The sequence below is a fragment of the Meriones unguiculatus genome, chromosome 16 (genome assembly GCF_030254825.1).
Source record: "Meriones unguiculatus strain TT.TT164.6M chromosome 16, Bangor_MerUng_6.1, whole genome shotgun sequence".
Taxonomy (NCBI): domain Eukaryota; kingdom Metazoa; phylum Chordata; class Mammalia; order Rodentia; family Muridae; genus Meriones; species Meriones unguiculatus.
This window is the reverse complement of record NC_083363.1, coordinates 16647607-16665725: the sequence shown is the minus strand read 5'-3', so window position 1 is coordinate 16665725 and position 18119 is coordinate 16647607. Positions and strand designations below refer to the sequence as shown.

At 47.2% G+C, this 18119-nt stretch overlaps 1 protein-coding gene across 7 annotated transcripts in view; it reads left to right on the top strand.

Moving 5' to 3' along the window:
- The window catches only part of Rhobtb1 (Rho related BTB domain containing 1), a 109120-nt gene that overhangs the window by 69135 nt on the left and 21866 nt on the right, over nucleotides 1-18119 (top strand). For 6 of the 7 annotated variants that reach the window (XM_021648543.2, XM_021648545.2, XM_021648547.2 and 3 more), the window contains 3 exons: nucleotides 272-473; nucleotides 1077-1180; nucleotides 17647-17832. In XM_021648543.2, the coding sequence (XP_021504218.1) occupies nucleotides 282-473; nucleotides 1077-1180; nucleotides 17647-17832 (482 nt within the window). In that variant the 5' untranslated portion in view covers nucleotides 272-281. Of the gene's footprint in view, nucleotides 1-271; nucleotides 474-1076; nucleotides 1181-12864; nucleotides 12924-17646; nucleotides 17833-18119 lie in introns of those variants that run through there. The other variant, XM_060369411.1, reaches the window with a different exon arrangement.

The following is an 18119-nucleotide window of genomic DNA, read 5'->3' as shown; positions in this document are numbered from 1 at the left end:
TCCGCAGTAGGCAGGGTATGTTTAGAGAAAACCAAGGAGAAAATAACACGTTCACCAGAATAAACTGTTCGGGGTCAAAATAACAGTGTGGTGTTTTTGTTCTAGCGTGAGATATAAAAAGAAAGCTTGAGTTTCACTTCCAAACTTCTTGCCTGTGCTCAGGCACCTCCAAGGATGTGGCTGGACAAAGGCAGACCTCTGTAAATTGCCAGTGTAAGTTGCCGTGGAAATACTTGGCTTCTCTAATGTGGCACCCACCATCTTCTTCCAGAGCTTTATAAATGGACACTGACATGGACTACGAAAGACCCAACGTTGAAACCATCAAGTGCGTGGTTGTAGGTGACAACGCTGTGGGGAAGACGCGCCTGATCTGTGCCCGGGCATGCAACACCACACTGACCCAGTACCAGCTGCTGGCCACCCATGTGCCCACCGTGTGGGCCATTGACCAGTACCGTGTCTGCCAGGAGGTAAGTTGCCTCCGGTTTATCCTCATCTACAGAGAGAGTCCCAGGCCAGCCTGAGCTACCTGATACCCTGCCTCAATGACAACCCGAAAGCTGAACCAAATAGTAATTTGCCTGGCACAGTGACCCAGGCCTCTAATCCATGAACTCAAGAAGCCAAGGCAGGAGGATGGAGAAATTTAAAGCCAGCATGAGCTAGAATGAAGAAAATGCTAAGAAGAAAGGGAGAAAGAAAAGAAGGAGAGAAAAAAAGGAAGGAAGAAAATTTTAAAATAATGCTTAACCCATCTCTGTTCCCATCTCTGTTTATCAGTCTGATTAAAAATAAATGAGGCAGGTAGCTATATCACACATCTAAAACAGATGTGACCTGTTTGGTAACAGAAAAAAAGAGGAGAGGGGGACAAACTTGAAGGTGTGGCCATGATAAACAAAGGAAGTCTGTGTCACGTGATGGAGTAGGTGATTTAGGAGTTGTCTTGTGTCTTTTTGTCCTGCTACATGGTGAAAGGGCCTGAGGGCTGCCCCTTGGGAGTATGGGGGTATATCCCATCCTCCCTCCTTTCCAGGCCTCCTCTCTCACATTCTTCTTTTCTGCCCCTGCAGGTCCTGGAACGGTCCAGGGATGTGGTTGATGAAGTGAGCATTTCCCTCAGGCTTTGGGACACTTTTGGAGACCACCACAAAGACAGGCGTTTCGCATACGGCAGGTAAAACAAGGCCAGGAGCATTGGCGGTTGCATCCGGTCTCCTTTCCCTGTCCAGAGTGGGTTAGAAAATCCACCACAGCCCAATCATGCAGCCTTGCAGTGTGCTGAGCTCTGGGCTGTGCCTAGGAAAGGAATAAAAGGGTCCTCCTCATGACTCGCAAAGTCCAGTTTTGAAACTCCAAGCTAGCCAACCTGAGAAGTTCTCTAGAGAAGTATCCATCTGGCCCTCTAGTTCAGAGTCCCTTTAACTTCTGCCTTCCTCCATGATACTGGATTTCTTTTAGAATGTGCTACCTGAAGAATATGTCTTATTTTGATCTGAAGGTCCCTCATAAAAGAAAGAAAGCCATCTGAGAAGGTCTTCTTGAGGCATGATTCTAAAATGAATGGAAACGTTCACATCTGTTTTTTGTTTCTGTTTTTCCTTCCATTCAAAGAGAAAAGGAAACGCCCCGTAAAGGGAGTTGGCTTGTGTCTTGTGTCCTGCTATGTGGTGGAAGGCCTAAGGGGTGCCCGTTGGGAATACTTATATCCATCCTCTAGAAGGACACTTACATGGATAGGATCAAAGTCAAAATGCCTTCCAATGGCCCCAGCAACGTCTTCTCGTCACCATCCCTCTGTATCTTCTCCCTGAGAACTCTTACGACTACCTGGACCACGGAGGGTGATCTCCATCCCTCCTTTACTGTAAAGTAACCTGCATCATGGGATGTTGACAGGAGCAGGCACTGTTTAGTAGTCCTTTCCTGACACCTCAGAGGACCAGACCATAGATGCCCTCCCAGGGCTAAAGATAAACCTTCTGGAAGGTTCCCCATTCTCCAGCCCTGGACGGCCTCTAACAAGCCACACCCATGAGTGTGCCCCTCTCTTTCCGTCTGGGGGCAGGAGCCAAGTCAGTTCTGTGTGGAATGTATAAGGTGGCCTGCCTCCTTCGATTTGAATCAGAACAGGAGACAGCAGTGATAGCCTAAATGTTCTTTAAATTTCTCTTGTTTCCTTTCTAAATGACACTGTGTTAATTAATTAATTGATTTTGGTGTGTGTGTGTGTGTGTGTGTGCACACAACAGTGTGTGGAGTTCGGGGGACAATTTGCTAGTCTTGGTTTTCCCTTCCCGATACGTGGGTCGCAGGCATGAAACTCTGGTCATGGGACTTGGCCACATTCCCCCTCAACTGAGGCATTTACACCACACCCCTCCCCTTCCCCCGACTATCCCCTCCACCCCACCTGTCATTTCTTTCTTGGGACAGAATCACACTCCGTAGTTCATGCTGGCCTTGAATGTTCCTGAATACTGGAACTGCAGGCCTGCTAGTCTGAGTGGTGTGCGTGAAATAAAGGGGTAACTTGATCATTTGCCTTCCTCCTGGGAAGTTCACATAATGAAGGGGAGGAGCAGGGAGTCTGCAATTCAGACCAGTTTGTTCAGGGAGACAAAGAAAGAAGGGTGCGGGAGCAAACATAAATTCTCCTTAAGGTTCTTCTTTGGCAATTGTACCTATGTAGCACAGGAGGCATTGGGATTATCCACAACCCCCGCGCACACCTCTTGCTGTCCTCAGCCTCCCTGCTTCTTACCACTCTCTTTCCCAGGTTCCTGTCTTGTTGGTTTGTTTTGTGACCCACTAGATTTAGCCAGGACCATCTAGCTTACCACGTGGGTCAGCAGTGAGGGGCGAAGCTCCCGGAGCACCACCCCCTCCACATCCTCCTGCAGTGCAAACCCAGCTCTGTGTACGCAGGCAGCTGAGAGTCACCACATGCTTGTGGAGGTTCAGGGAGTGTCGGGTCTCTTTTCTCACACTATATGGGTCCTGGAGATTGAACTCAGGTCTTCAGGCTTAGAGGCAGGGAGAGTTTTTCACTAGATGAATCAAATCACCTAGAGCCCGGGGCCTCTATTACATTCTTTCTGCCCCCCCCCCTTCTGAAATGACCCATGAACCTCAGAGTGGGTGGTGTAAAGGTCTTTTTTTTTTTTTTTTAATTTTTGGCTGAGCCGTCTCATGACTCTTCCTCAGCACTTCGAGCAGTCTTGCGTCTCTGCGTTCACCACCAAAATTCATGATTTTTAATGATCCCTCTTTAGCAAAACGTTTCAACCTAGTAGCCGGCAAGACTCGCTTTCCTGAGTGTCCTAGGGGTTTTGATGTTGTTGTTTGGGTTTGGGTTGCTTTGAGTTTGGGGTTCTTGGTTTTATTTTGTTTTTCTTCTCCCAGTAATGTTTTTGATGGCTAGCTTGAGGGTTGTTTTGTTTTGTTTTTTTCTTTTGCCTCACATTGTTCTACACATAAAATAATAATAATAATAATAAAGAAACCTGCTCGCGCTTACCAAACATGCAGGTTTATGACTACAATTTTAAAGAAACGTTGGTTGGGAATGTTTGAAGAGTCTTTGAAGGACAGAGGACAGGTGCAGTTGGTATGCAGGACTCTCACTCCTGAGAAGGTGCCTTGCAAGAACAGGCACAGGGTGAGCTCAGTGAGGTATCCCGGGCAGACTACTAGCCAGGCTGCTTCTGCGGCCCGCAGACACACGTTTTTGTTTGAGACTACTACCCACAAGCTGTGTGGTAGGAGAAGTTGACAGCCCCATGACCTCACGAATGTACAGTGGGCCTTGTCCTGTCCCCTCCCCCTAGACAGCACTAGGTTGCGTGTCCCCTCAGTCCCAACAAAGCAAGCTGCTCTTTCCTGGGACTCCATGGGCTCTGGGTACCTTCCTCTGCGCCCTTGTCCTGAGGTTCTGTCATCAGCACCCCACTCCCACTGAGATGGAAACAGGAAGTGTACACTGGCTTCTGGGAACCTTAGTTCCTCTGAGGGGCCTCCCTGCTGCCTGTCTGGTTTTACCTTGTACTTCCTCTGTCCATTCCCATGTCCACAGCCTCCAGGCCCACTGCCACAGATCTAGTCCCTCACCACAGGAGAGACTAGAACCAAGGGAACTACCCCATCTCATCTCAGCTACAGGCATCATTCCGGAAAGGCTTGATATGTGATGGGATATTGATCCAGTGCCCAGAAAGCTACACTTTGTGGGAAATCTTGGAAAGAGGAGTTTCTTTTATTTTGTGGAGAGTGTCAGCCTGATCTTTTCATTGCTATGAGAGTCGTTTAACTTCATAGTAACTTCCCTTTTTAGCTGTATACCATTTGTGGAAGGAGAAGCACAATTGCAGTTTCAGCTAATCACTTTGGTGTAGAAACCTGGTTTTGGTGCATCTGTGTGTGTGTGTGTGTCTGTGTGTGTGTGTGTGTGTGTGTGTGTGTGTGTGTGTGTGTGTGTAAGCCTGAATGTATGTATGTGCACCACATCTGTGTAGCAGCCTCCGGAGGTCAGAAGCGGATGTTGGATCCCGGGGAATTGGAGTTAGAGACTGTGAGAGCCAAGAACCAAACCCAGAATGGGAACTGTTCTTAAGCTCTGAGCCATGCCCCAGCCCCCAAACCTGTTTGCTGTGGGTATTGTTGTCATTGGTGTTTGTTGTTTTTGTTTCACTTATCTCTTTACTTTACTTGGTGGAAGCCACAGTTCAGTGGGATAAGCAACCGACACAAACTTCAAGGCACTCAGGATATATGCCAAGGCATTTGCAACCTTGTTAAAATAATTAATTGGATTCCTGGATCTCTCTTGATGGCTAAGGACGTTGAGCATTTCTTTAAGTGTTTCTCTGCCATTTTATATTTCTCTACAGAGAATTCTCTGTTTAGCTCCGTACCCCATTTTTTAATTGGATTACTTGATTTACTGCTTTTTAACTTCTTTAATTCTTTATATATTCTGGATATCAGGCCTCTGTCAGATATAGGGTTGGTGAAGATCCTTTCCCTGTCAGTAGGCTGTCATTTTGTTATGACAACAGTGTCTTTTGATTTACAGAAGCTTTTCAGCTTCATGAGGTCCCATTTATTGATTATTGCTCTTAGAGCCTGTGCTGTTGGTGTTCTGTTCAGGAAGTTGTCTCCCGTGCCAATGAGTTCTAGGGGTGACAGTGAAAGAGACACCTCAGACCTCAGTGCTGGCTTTCTCCCCGTTCTCTCTCGGCACAAAGGAAGCTCACACACTAACCCTCCAGTACTCCCCGCAAGGCAGGGTCTGGTTTCTAGAGCAATCCAGCAGGTCCGGTAGGAAATCAGTGGCAGGCAGTTGGCCAACTTGAATCCGAAAACTTTCTATCATGGTTTGACTGTATGCAGAATGCCGTTGCTCTCTCCGTGGCTTACTATTTAACCCTATTCCCACCCACCCCCACTTTGCCAACTAGAAAACTAGCTCCAGTGTATCAAAGGTCTTCGTAGATTAGATCCCAGACAACATGGCAGGAGCCCTACCAACATCGCGTCTCCCATCCCCTCAGGAAACCCAGGAAAAGGTCGTCTCTGCGCCACGGGCGAGAAACCGCCCTAATTCCCGGTCCTGAGTGGGGGTGGAGGGTGGGGTGGAGATCAGTCTCAGTCTTGCTTACAGGATGCAGGGGTGGAGGCGGGGAAGAAGACCCCATGTTGGAGAGCAAAGTTTCTGTTTGTTCTCCAGTATTTGTGTGAAGGCTTAAGACTGGAATTGTTGTCCATAGTTTAGCTTCTGGATCCTTTGCCCTCAGGAAGACAAGTCACCCATCCCAGAACAAGAGCTGACAGGGGTCTTCCTCCTGCCTCCCAAGCACCATCCACTTTAGGATGAACTTTTAAAGCTCTTCTCTGGATCTTTTCAAATGTCAAGAACAAAACTGTACATAGTAATGGTGATTGTCATCAGCTGTTCTTTTCTTGGAACGTGAGAGCCTCTTAAAGGGATACCATCACTCATCTTTAAGAATGACAGGTCACACTTTGATACCGGGCACCTGAAAGGACTGGCAAGTGGGATGTCCTTTAGGGGAGGACACGCTGAACCCCTCAATCCCTCTCCTCCGAGCCCAGCTCACATAAATAACTTAGACATTACTGTTTCCTTGACCAATCTGCCCTGGGCTCAGGTCAGACACCCCAAAATTTGGTGGTGCCAAAAGTGTTGGCAAGAACTACACCATGGTCTGCTCTCCTGCCCGTTGCCTTCCATACCCTCATCCTGCCTTGTTTTCGTGGTGACCCTGTGAAGTAAGCAGTTGAGGAAGCATCTACAGGAAGGGCCGAGGTCAGGCAGCTGAGACAGAGCTTCGCTTCACTTTGTTTCCTGGTCTGGCGAACTGCAAAGCCCACATCCTACCACACCGCCCCACTCGTAGCTAACAGTGAGGCTAAGAGGCAGACTTACTTGACACTTGCTCCTGGTCTCAGATGTCTCACCATGTGGACAGTGAAAACACAGCATGCTCCCATCTCCCCAGCTGTGATGTTCCAGGGCTTCTAGCAATTTCCTTAACCCTCAGCACATAACCCAGCTCTTTGCATGCATCCCTCAGCAGGCGATCATGAACCTTTTCACTTTAAAAACATGTGTGTGTGTTGTGCATAAACATGTGTGCATGCGCATGTGTTTGCAAACCATCCGGATGTTGCATTTACATCCGGAGACCTGAGGGTAGTGTTGGCAATAGTTCTTCAATCGTCTTCACCTTGTTCTTCGAGGCAAGGTCTCTCACTCAAATCCAGAACTCACCAATACAGCGAATGTGGCTGGCCAGTTTACTCTAGAGATCCTGGGTCTCGGCTTTCTGGGTGCTGGGATTACAGTCAAGCCACTACACCCATGTGGCATTCACACCAGATCCAGGCATCCATCCTCCCGACCTTGATGGCAAGCACTTCAGCCACTGAGCCCTCAAGGGATGGGAATTCTGGGTAACTGGGGAGGAGGGGGATTGTTTTTTTTCCTCCAGAACAGTTAACTGAACAATTCAGACCACTGTCATTTCCCTCAGTGCCAGGATTTCTGTGCACATTTACAGTTTAGTTGGGACTCATTTATGGCACGCCACATCCCTCTACAGAATTCTCTCAGGCCCTGTTCGCTCCTGTGAGGAGTACAGTGCGTGTTTTAAATGATAACATTAATCAGAGCTGTGGTTTCTGTGTGTCTGTTTAGATAAGATGGTTTGGGTTTCGTGTTAAAAGTCCATGAAATCAGATACTGCGTGGACACACTGAGTTTCCAGTGCCTCGTGGAGGCCCTTTAAAATATTCAAGACTCTGGTGGCCCAGTGTCTGTGTCTTTGCCCTAGCTTATGGCCAGTAACAGCAGAAAAGTTAAAAAGAAAAAAGAAAAAAAAAAGAGAGAGAGAGTAAGTACATATGTTAAAGAGTTTCTTGAGTTCGCTCCAGGAACATTCTGGACAACTTCAGAGTGGCAAACAGCCTCTTGTACTGCAGATACATCAGGAGAAGGTTGGCTGAGGTCAGGATAAGACAAATGAATGAGTATCTTGGGCTAAAAATAAAAATGTAAATAATTTTAAAGACAGAGGCATCATTAGCTTCCTTTATGTTTTTTTTTTTCCTCTCCCGCCTCAGGCTCACTATGGCCCTGCTACTAATTTTGCCTTCGTTTAAAATGTGGATGCCTTTTTCAATTTTTTCTTTAATATTACTTATCTGGATCGCTGAGTATTTTCGCTCCTTCCCTGGGTTTTGTATCCAAGATGGGTGATTTGTACTCTCCTCCAGCCCCCAGCCCTGACAGCAGATTTTACAAATAGACACCAGGTAGCAAAGGGGAGAAGGCTCTGCAGAACATCCCTCCAAGCAAGGCTTTCCATGCATTGGCACCAAGGGCTCTAGGAAAGTTATTACAGCGTGTGCCCTGAAGGCGCCAGGCCCTACAGCTTCTGTAATACAAGGAACTAACTGAACGTTGCTGTGGCCTGAGAGTAAGACCCAGTTCTGTGAAGGGAGATGCCGGCGCTCCCTGCAAAACTGCATAAAAGCGTTAGCACTTGTGCTTGGCTGTAAATCAGCCTGGTGTTGGTTCTAGAGTTAGCTCTGGAGATACACCAGCCAGTGCTGGCCAGTGCTCGGATGGTCATGAAGCAGGCAGCCCTTGGCCACACGCACGGGACCACTCCTCAGGCACTGCCACGTTGATTCTTTGCCAGACCTCGACAGGAGGGGAACATGAGATCAAGAACTTCTGATGAACGGGTGGAAAAGTGCATACGCCGCGTGACTGCGCGTGTGGAGAATTCTAGAAAATACAGGCTGGTTGCCTACAGGAGATGGCTCCGTTCTGGCGCTCCCTCTGGAGACAAACAGTCTTGACGCGAGCAACTCGAGGAAGGGAGAGTTCATTCCGGCTCACGGTTCAAGAAGGGATGCTGCAGCCCACCTCAGCGGGGAAGCGTGGGGGCACCAGACGGCTGCCCACATCGCACCTACGGTCAAGAAGCGGAGGGCAAACGGGAAGTGGAGCGTGGCTACAGGACCTCAAATCCCACCCACGTCGACCCACTTCCGTCACCCTCTGAGGTTCCCTCTCTTTGCAAAACAGCATCCCTCAGCTGGAGACCACGTGATCAAACACACATGCGCGCACCAGTGAGACTCAGTCCACGTTCAAACCCCAGCAGCGGGTTACGAAACCGTCCAAGGAAACTCGGGAGTGATGGAAATGTTATCTTTAAGTGTGATCATGGTTTCCGGGGAGGATAGAAGTGTCAGAACTGACCGAATTAAATATACCACTGATCAGTGTTGAAAGTTTAAAAGATTGCAACTTTGACTCAATAAAGCTTAAGATGAGAAAGATGCAGACCTAGGTAAGGCCTAGGAGCTGATACAGAAAATGGAATTTCCGGACTCTCGAAGCTGACGATGGGACGCCATCCTCCTGTCATACAGGATTATGTGGATCCTCTTCCCCCAGAGTGAGAGAGCACCCAGCCCAGAGGCTTGCTACCAGAGCACAGGGACCGTGCCTACTCTATGTCTGTGTTCATCTCTTCTCTAAGGGTTGTTTCCCTGGGTACCTTGTTACAGTAAGCTAGAAAACACTTGGTTCCACAAGAGGCTTGCAATTCTGTCTTCCACGGCTGTCTGTTCACCATGTGAAGTAATAGAATCCACTGGTGTGTGAGTGTGTGAGTGATTGGTATGGTCTAACCAGCTGCCTTGTCTGGGAACTGGGGTACAGAGCCGAGAAATGGGGTGCACCGTTGCTCGTCTTTCTGTCCTGTGCCTCCTCCTCCCTTTCCGGCTTCATCTTGCTCCGGACAAACCACACCAGCAGGACACGCCTTTCCTGGCTGTTTTCATTCAATGTCGCTGTTTTCATGAATATTCTTAAGTAACGGATTATTTATATCGATACGGATGATTTTCCAGTTTAAGGTCACTTCTTCTCTGGGTATCACCTTCCTGATTTTTGTTAGAATAATTTTTGTAACAGGAGTCAAGGTCCAGATGCGCACAGATAGTGGTCACATGGCCAGAAACGCTGGTAGCTTGGCCAGTAAAGCACAGCTAGACCCACGAGAAGCCCCAAGATTGTATAGAGAGGATACTAAGATGGGCAAAGAGAATGATGATCGCTTTTTTTTTTTCAATGTGGAGTAAGAGGAAATTAAAAAAAAAAAAGAAGAAGAAAACAAAAAACCAAAACCCACCAGTTTGGGTTGTTTCTGTATTGGGATTTTCTGATGAGGAAATAGGTTCCAGGCCACAGTGCTTTTCCTTTCAAAGGCAGGAGACTGTTGAGTTACTCTGTGTTCCATCTCTCTAGAACCTTCTTTCAGAAACCTCAGACCATAAGGCACAGCTGTGAGCCAAGAGGAAATTCCATCTCACCCTTACTAACTGTAGTAAGGTATTTTTCTGGGCAGATTTTAAACGAGTTTTTATATTTGTGCAGATGGTCCTGTCTGCTACACGAAACATTCTCAGATATTCTTCTTGGTACGTTTAATAACCTACCAGCAGCTCTTAATATCGGTCAACCATGACACACAGTCTAAAGTGAGCCTAAGCTAAGCCACACTCTTCCCCTCAGGACTTCTGCCCCAGCCCAGGAAACTTCACAAAAGATGCATTTCTAGGCAGCAGGAAGGGGAACAAAGAGAGGGAGAGAGAGAGAGAGAGAGAGAGAGAGAGAGAGAGAGAATAGTTGTGTCTCTTAAATCTATCCCCCCACTAGGGCTTCAGATTCATTTAGTTGTATGTGTGTGTCTGTGTCTCTGTGTAAGTGGTGTGTGTGTGTGTGTGTGTGTGTGTGTGTGTGTGTTTAAAAGCAAAAGGGTCTTTGTAATTGAGGCCATCCCTGAGCCTTAATCTAGCTGTAATCTCCTAGAATTAATCCAAAAAGCAACCTGCTCCCTTTCTTTACATTTCCTTGGCTTCTGGAGACAATCTCATTCCTGGAAGAAAATCATGCAGCCATTGTTCCTCTGGAGTTAGGAAAGCAGCCAACGGATTTTTAAAGCAAATTCAAGTAATTTTTAAGAAAGCATAGTAACTGGTTAACCTCTACTCATGTCCCCAAGACATCACATGGCCGGCTTCCAGGAACAATAGTCTGAAGAACTGTAATGGCTCACATTCTGTTTTCATTCCTTGCAAAAACTCCAGCTGATCCCCTGCCCCACTTCATTTACCCTAGTTTCATTTCTTTCAGACTCAAAGTCTGCAGACATCTGTGTACCCTTAGCATTGCATTCTTGGCTACCCCACCTGCCTTTTAATGAGATAAAAACCAATCAAGGGAACATGGAGAGGGGGAGTCCTAAAAAATGGACTAGCTCCTGGTACTGTGGGCAGTTAGCTGCACACATTGGAACAGTTCCATGGGAAGCACACTGAGTAAAAAGCAGGACATCTTCTTGTGCCACTTGGTCCCATCCTGGACCTGGTCATTCAAGCCCTGTCGGTCTGACCTTCCTGCAGAAGGTCCCCTGCTACCTGCACTGTGCTCTCCTCTCAAGGGAAAGCAAGGAGGCCACCACCGATCTTGGGTACAGCCCCTTCTCTGGTCCCCTGCTTCTGCCTGCTCTTTTCCTCCCTGACCTCTGATCCTTGACCGCTCCATCAACCTGTTCAATCAGATATCGTCATAGGAGTGACATCGGCTTACTGAACTAGAAATTGTGTCATGTCATCATACCCAGAAAGTCCACTCAGAGGACTCAGCAAAAGCCAAAGCCACGCATCCCTGAGAGTCATCCCTCAGCCTCTCCGTGGTTCTGCTCCTCCTGTCTTCCTCCTCCCCGCTGTGCTCCAGCAATGCGCCTCTTCCCTCAGGGAAGCATCCTTGGCATGCTTGCCTTGGGGCCTCACCTTCACACTAGTTACAGCTTTGAACTCTTCTTTCCCACGACCAGCATGTCTGTCCCCTCCTCTCCTTACTTCTTTACTGAAATGTCAACCTCAGAGAGGCCCTCCCCAGAGGTTTCATTTTTCACCAGCAGCTCTGCCTCCTGCTGACCCCTTTCTATGCTCTGTCTGGCTCTTTACCTAGCACACCGCCAATTCTGTGTTTTTACCCCTGTCCGTCCTCCACTGTGCAGACATGATAAAAGACAGACACAACGAGGACAGTTGTCCCCAGGGTCTACAGGACAGCCAGGTATGCAGTGGGCTGTCACTACTACGTATGAAAGGAATGGCTAGATGACTGTCTCCTGAGACAGGATGAGGGACAAGGCAAGCCCTGGGTACCTTACAGACTCAGGAGGATGGCTGAGAAGTCTGGGCAAAAATCTCAGTTTCCCATCATGCTCAGAAAAAAGTTGACAATTTGGCCTCCTAAGCGTCCTGGGCATTAATCCCAGAGACTTCCCACCCGGCACTGCCAGAGACTCGGAGGGTTTCCTGGATCTGCCGCTGACCTTAGCACTGGGCACAGGAAGCACGTTCCTCTGGCATTTAGCTTTGAGGAAAACTAAAGAGGACCAGGGAGCAAAAGTTGGGATCTGGGAGAGGTCATTGCTTCCACTTCCCTCCTGCTGCCAATCAAGGAGTTTTTAATCTATCAGCCAGGCCTTCACCGAGGCTGTTGAAGCCATTTGTTTTAATGGGTCTTCACTCAGCTTCACTCTCACGCTGCTTCTCCCGGCGACACCCACATGAAGGCCGTACTGCAGAGAGCGTGAAACAAATGACATGGGGCCACTAGATGATCGCTGTGTTAGCTGCTTTCTCACTGCTGCAACCAAACACCTCACAGAAGCAACTTAACAGAGGAAGGGTCCCTCCGGGCTCACATTCTGGAAACACAGACCACCACAGACGTAGGAAACAGCCCTGTGGCTCACAGTGTGGTAACTAGAATGCAGAGAGAGACGAATGTTGGTGCTCAGCTCAGTTTCCCGGGTTTATTCGGTTTGAGGCCCCAGCCCTCACCCATATCCAGGGAGGGTCTTCCCTCCTCAGTTAAATTCAGGAACCTGCCCTCGCAGACAAATCCAGCAGTGTGTGTCCTAGGCCATGGGAAATCCTCATTACTGGTCAAGACTGCCCGTGATGATAACCCGCCGCTCTGGTTGGCATGGCCACTAACTGCTGTGCCATTTGTACTAGGGTGGAGGAGGCAGCCATTTTTAAAACTCTGCTGTTGTCTGCAGGTCCCTGGTGACAGTGGTGGGCTGCCGATGCCCACTCGTAAGAGCGTGCCTCGCTCTAGCCGGATTTCTGTTGGGTGGAGGGAGCGGGATTTAACATGTCACCTCCTGGGAAAACTGCATTTACAATCCTGGAAGAAGTAGTCGCGGATGCTAATCGCTCCCAAATCTGGATATATTTCAGGATGTTTTGACAGTCCCCCCCACATAACATCTGTACTTAAAGAAGCCTCCCTGCTCTTGGTAAAGTATTGGCTTGATTTCCCCACTCACATCCGGGGACCCTGCATGGTTCTGCCCTGCTCTCCCCCAGAACCCCCAAGCAGGCGCTCCCGCCACAGGCCTGCCCATCCTCCATGAGTTCGAGCTTCCCCAGCCATCCATCTCCAGCCCAGTCGTGTGCACCATCTCTGACAACCCCCTCCACATCTCATACACCCAGGCCGCTCCCCTACTAAAACCCAGAGCCACGCGCTCCAGCCCTCCGCCATGCTCCTTGTGCTGTTCCAACGTGTCTGTCTGTATAACACTGTCAGAGTACAATGCATGAGGGGTGTGTGGTGGACGTGGCTAGCTATGAAATGTTTCCGGGAAGAGCCTGCCTCAGTGATCAGCAGGGAAAGGGCACTCAGAGGCCCACAGTGGGTGTCCTTGCTTGAATCTTGGCTAGAGGAGGACTCCTATACCCTGGCAAAGAAAGCCTTCTTGGATGTGACTGTGACCCCCTACGTGTGTAAAGGTCATGGGCAGCCCTCCCAGGAAAGTTTAGCAGGTTTAGGCAACAGTGGTTCATAAGGGTGTGAACACGGACTAAAAGTCTCAAGAGGACAGACATGCAGGCAGTCAGAACAAGATGGCCCCACACAGAACCAGAGCCCCGTCAGTTTGACAGCCATGGCAAGGTCAATGGTCTCAGGGGTGGTCCATCCTTTTTCTATCTTCTGTGATAGAAAAGAACTTTAGAAATTATATTTGTAACAAACGACATATTTAAGCTTCTCCAGTCTGTTCCGGCCGCATCGCTGTACTTATAAGCAAAAAAAAGAAAAAGAGAAAAAAAACTTTTGAGGCCCCTGCAATTTACACTGAGTCCGGCTCCAGACAAGGTGTGTGGAAAGGATGGCTTCTCACAGATTTCTGTAATTCTTCAACAAAGGTTAGCCCCGGCCTTGCCGGCACACCTCACTTTACCCAAGAACCTCTGACAATCCTCCACATTCTACTTTTGGCCAGTGTTTCCCCCAAAAAGTAACTGAAAATATGCTCTGGGGTTTATTTAACATACCAAAAATAAATAAATAAACAAAAAAACAGATGCCACCAAGGTTGACCTCAGCCCCTGAAGTCTTGGGTGACTAGGCTCCTCTCCCACTCCTGCCTGCTTCTCTCTTCTGGTGCTGGACGTGCCCAGTTACTCTAACATTGATTTCGGACCACTTTGCTGTTAAACAATCAAAATGTTACTTTATGGACATTAGTTGTCATGCTAGTACCCAAAAGAAATACACTGATACTTCCCTTTTAGGAATAAGAAATTATTTTCCCTTAAACACACACACACACACACACACACACACACACACACACACATTAAATGTGGTAACGAAAAACAGGAGTCACTCTTAGCTCCTGTGTGTTTCCAGCTTTAATAAGCCCATTTATCCCAGTCATAATTTTTTAAATGAAAATTAGTACTGTACGCATTGCAAATTTCTTCCTCCTGCTTCTTCTCACTATTCAAATCATGGGCCTTAAAGCTCAATTTACCCAGAGTTTTGTCTCTGAATTCTCAGGTCTTCTACCCCAGGTAACTGTGGGATATCATTTAAAGCCTACCATTCTTTTTACGACTGAAATAGATCCCCAGGTCATTTCTAGACAACCCATTGTGCCAAGTCTGTGAAAATGTCCTCTTCACACCCTCCACAATTATTTTTAAAACCCACTCTACAAAATGAAACAAAACAAAAACAAAACAGAGCCATGGAGACGGAACTTCCAGAAGCTTTTTATCTTCCCTGGGAGTGGCATTTTTAAATACGGGTTTACGTCAGACACTGAACAGCCCACACACAAGAATGCATACCTCTTAAACTCCCTGGAATCCTGCCCCAAACTGGAGATATTCTTAGCTGCCCATCTCCTGCCTTCTTGAACTAGGTAAGAAAGAAAGAAAGAAAGAAAGAAAGAAAGAAAGAAAGAAAGAAAGAAAGAAAGAAAGAAGAAAAAAGAAAGAAAAAGGTAGGGCTGAGAATCCACAAGGATAGAAGGAATAATTGGCATTCTCTAAATAGTGACTTGATTTTAATGGATGTTCGGACCACAGAGGATGCTGACAAGTTGCCAGTTAGGAAAGGGTGTTTGGAAAGATGTGTCAGAGGCATCTTTGTTGATAGCCCTATCTCTTTGACCATTGACTCTCAACCTCTGTTGGAATTTGTCCGTTGGATCGCAAGACCTGAGGCTAGAACTCCACTTAGAGCACACACCAGACCTCTCCCATGTTTGTATTTAAGTCGACTTGGGTTAAACAAAAGCAAATGAATAGTTAAAATATAATCTTAATTTTAACTGACTTCAATGTAAGATAATGGGGAATAGCTGTCTCTTAGCAAGGTAGGCAAGGAAACAAAAGAAGAGCTTTTCCTATGATACACACAAAACTTTGATTCAGTGGGTTATTTTAACATCTGCGATGGTGTTGTTCACTATTCAACTTGCTCTTAAGTTTTGAGGCAGCATATTTTCAGAATGTTGGATCTTTTCCCAGTTCCCCCACAGATTTTTCATATGCCAAAATGACGTGGTAAGACACTGGTGTCTCTGGACCTGCTTTGGGTCATGGCCTTGTGCTGCTATCAGGAGATTCAATTCGTCCACTGCCACCACCCCTTCCAGATCCTGTCTGGGCTCGCTTGCGGGTCATCCGGACAGCAGCTCCTATGTATTTCGTGGCATGAGTGATATCATGGTTACCTTGGCAACGAAGCCAGCTCCGATTTCAAAACCTCACTTTGCCACCTCATAAAATTGGATAGTGAAATTGGCATTTAGTTACATATCTGTCATAGAAATGAAGTTCTTAGAACGATTCTCCTCACAGCGGTATGCCCTAACATGGAAATCAGAGACACCAATTAGAACAAATATAGGATATATATTTCACACACACACAGAGTAGTCCTCAATTTGAACCACAGTTGTTTTTGTCTAATTCTTTGTCTGAGAAGCTGAGCCACACGTATCTCTCTCAACGTGCCGAAATTCTGTGGTGGCTTTATTTTATAATCAGAGCAAAGCTTATAGCAAGATATCATCAGAAACACAATATAAACAGAATGATTAATAATAGCACACTAAGCCTGTAAAAAAAACCAAAAAACAAAAAGTAATACTCAAAGCATTCTTGTCATGACTGGATACTGTTATTTATGCTGATTGGAAGTAAGATTGAACACAGAAAAGCCTAGTGACTAAATCAGAATCTCAAAGACATGTCTCCTTTTCATTTGTACATTTACACATATTTTTACACATATTGGCATCCAGAAACCTTTGATAGTACCTTCTCATTGAGATTATTCTAACCATGAAGACCAGTACATTCATCTGCTCTGAGTCCTGGGTTTTCTTTTGTAATGTGAGAACATCTTTAAATTTGGGACTTTTCCCCTCCCCTTGCTGTGGTCTGGTACAATTATTTTTTTTTTCCTGAAAATACACGGAAAGACTCAACCTGAAAATTACGTTTAATGTAAGCGCCCTGCCTCACTCTGCATCGAAAAAGATTATTTTTAGAGATTTTATGGCCTCCTGCATATATTCGTTTGTCTCCACTGATATGTAGGAAGAAAAGCTCATTAATGATTTAAGAAGGTTTTTTTTTTTTGATTCACAGACTTGATTCTTCCCCGTTATACAAACAATAAAGGCAATAAATTAACATCTCATAGAGCCATGAGTTTATTTGCAAGAAAGACTCGGCTCCCTGAGTGTATAACCTTTCCTGTTCTCACTCCCCCTGCCTGGCTGTTCTAAAATCCTCACCCAGCATATTTGAACCTAGAAAGGGGGGTTATTGTCTCTGCTTGCCAGCTGCCAACAAGCACCATGTTCGAACAACCTGTCCCATACAACAATCCTTTGACTTCTAGCCTGGTAAGTTATACTGTAAAAACAGAAGCTCCTGTCGTCAAATTTAAGGAGAGGCCTTTCATTTTTTATTTTCCTTCTTCTTCTCCCCATCCATGTACCCTTGTGTATCACCAGTAACATGGCAGGGGGAGGGGGGCTTCTGCTTCCAGTGTTTTCTAACCTCACCAGCCCTGTATCTATATTATCGTCTTACTTTACACCTCACATAAAAAAGGAAGGAATCTCAATTCCCGCCAAGTCACGATTCCCTGTGTGGAAGCAGATAAGGGGTTGTGCTTTGTCTCCGTGTGCGCGAGCAAGAAGGGCCGACATCCTTCTTTGTATTTGCTGACGCCCTGCGGCAAATACTGCTGACCTCCTCACCAGCTGTTTGCTTCCTCTCATCGGGTCAGATCATCTTCGCCTTTTGTGTTTTATTAAGTGGGTAAAAGGTGGCCTTTTATCGTTTCCTCTCATCTTGCAACTATTTCTCTCGTGAGCAGAAATAGTTCAGCATGTGGGAATTCTGGGATTGGGCTACTTCGGGGGAACCATCTCTTGGGAAAGTCACTTCACTCTCGGGAAACCCGAGCGCACCCACATTTCAGAGTGAGCAGTGAAAATGAGCCACGAGGCTACACTGGGGCTGGAATGTGGGGGCCTAGCAAGCTGTTTGCATGACTCATGGATGTGTTTACTATCCGGCCCTGTTTTCACGGATTATTTTGACTGTGACATGACGGCGTGAAACGAATGGGACGAGAGAGAGACGGTGATGGCTAGAGAGACACGTGGAAAGGTGATGCGAGCCTCTTCTGTGGTCGCCTTTCAGGTCTGATGTTGTGGTCCTGTGTTTTTCAATCGCGAATCCCAACTCCCTAAATCATGTGAAAACCATGTGGTATCAAGAAATCAAGCACTTTTGCCCTCGAACTCCTGTCGTTCTGGTTGGCTGCCAGCTGGATCTCCGCTACGCAGACCTGGAGGCTGTTAACCGGGCCAGACGGCCCTTAGCCAGGTAAGCCGAGGCACTGGGCCTGCAGCTAGCCCCTCGGTGAGGGGACAGCCTTTGCAGGCATCTCAGATTTCCAGGGGCCACCGAGACTACACAATCAGCCGTAGGCTTTTGCAAAATCAGTCGGCCATTCATCGCAAACAAGCTAGCGTCCTGACGCCCCCCCCCCCCCCCCCCCCCCCCGCCTCCAACACCTCCCAGCTCATCGCCCAGACTCACCGGGGTTTCTCAGGTCACAATCCAGTCTCCTCTAATGGTGGGCCAGTGCTTAGAGGGCATTCCATGATATG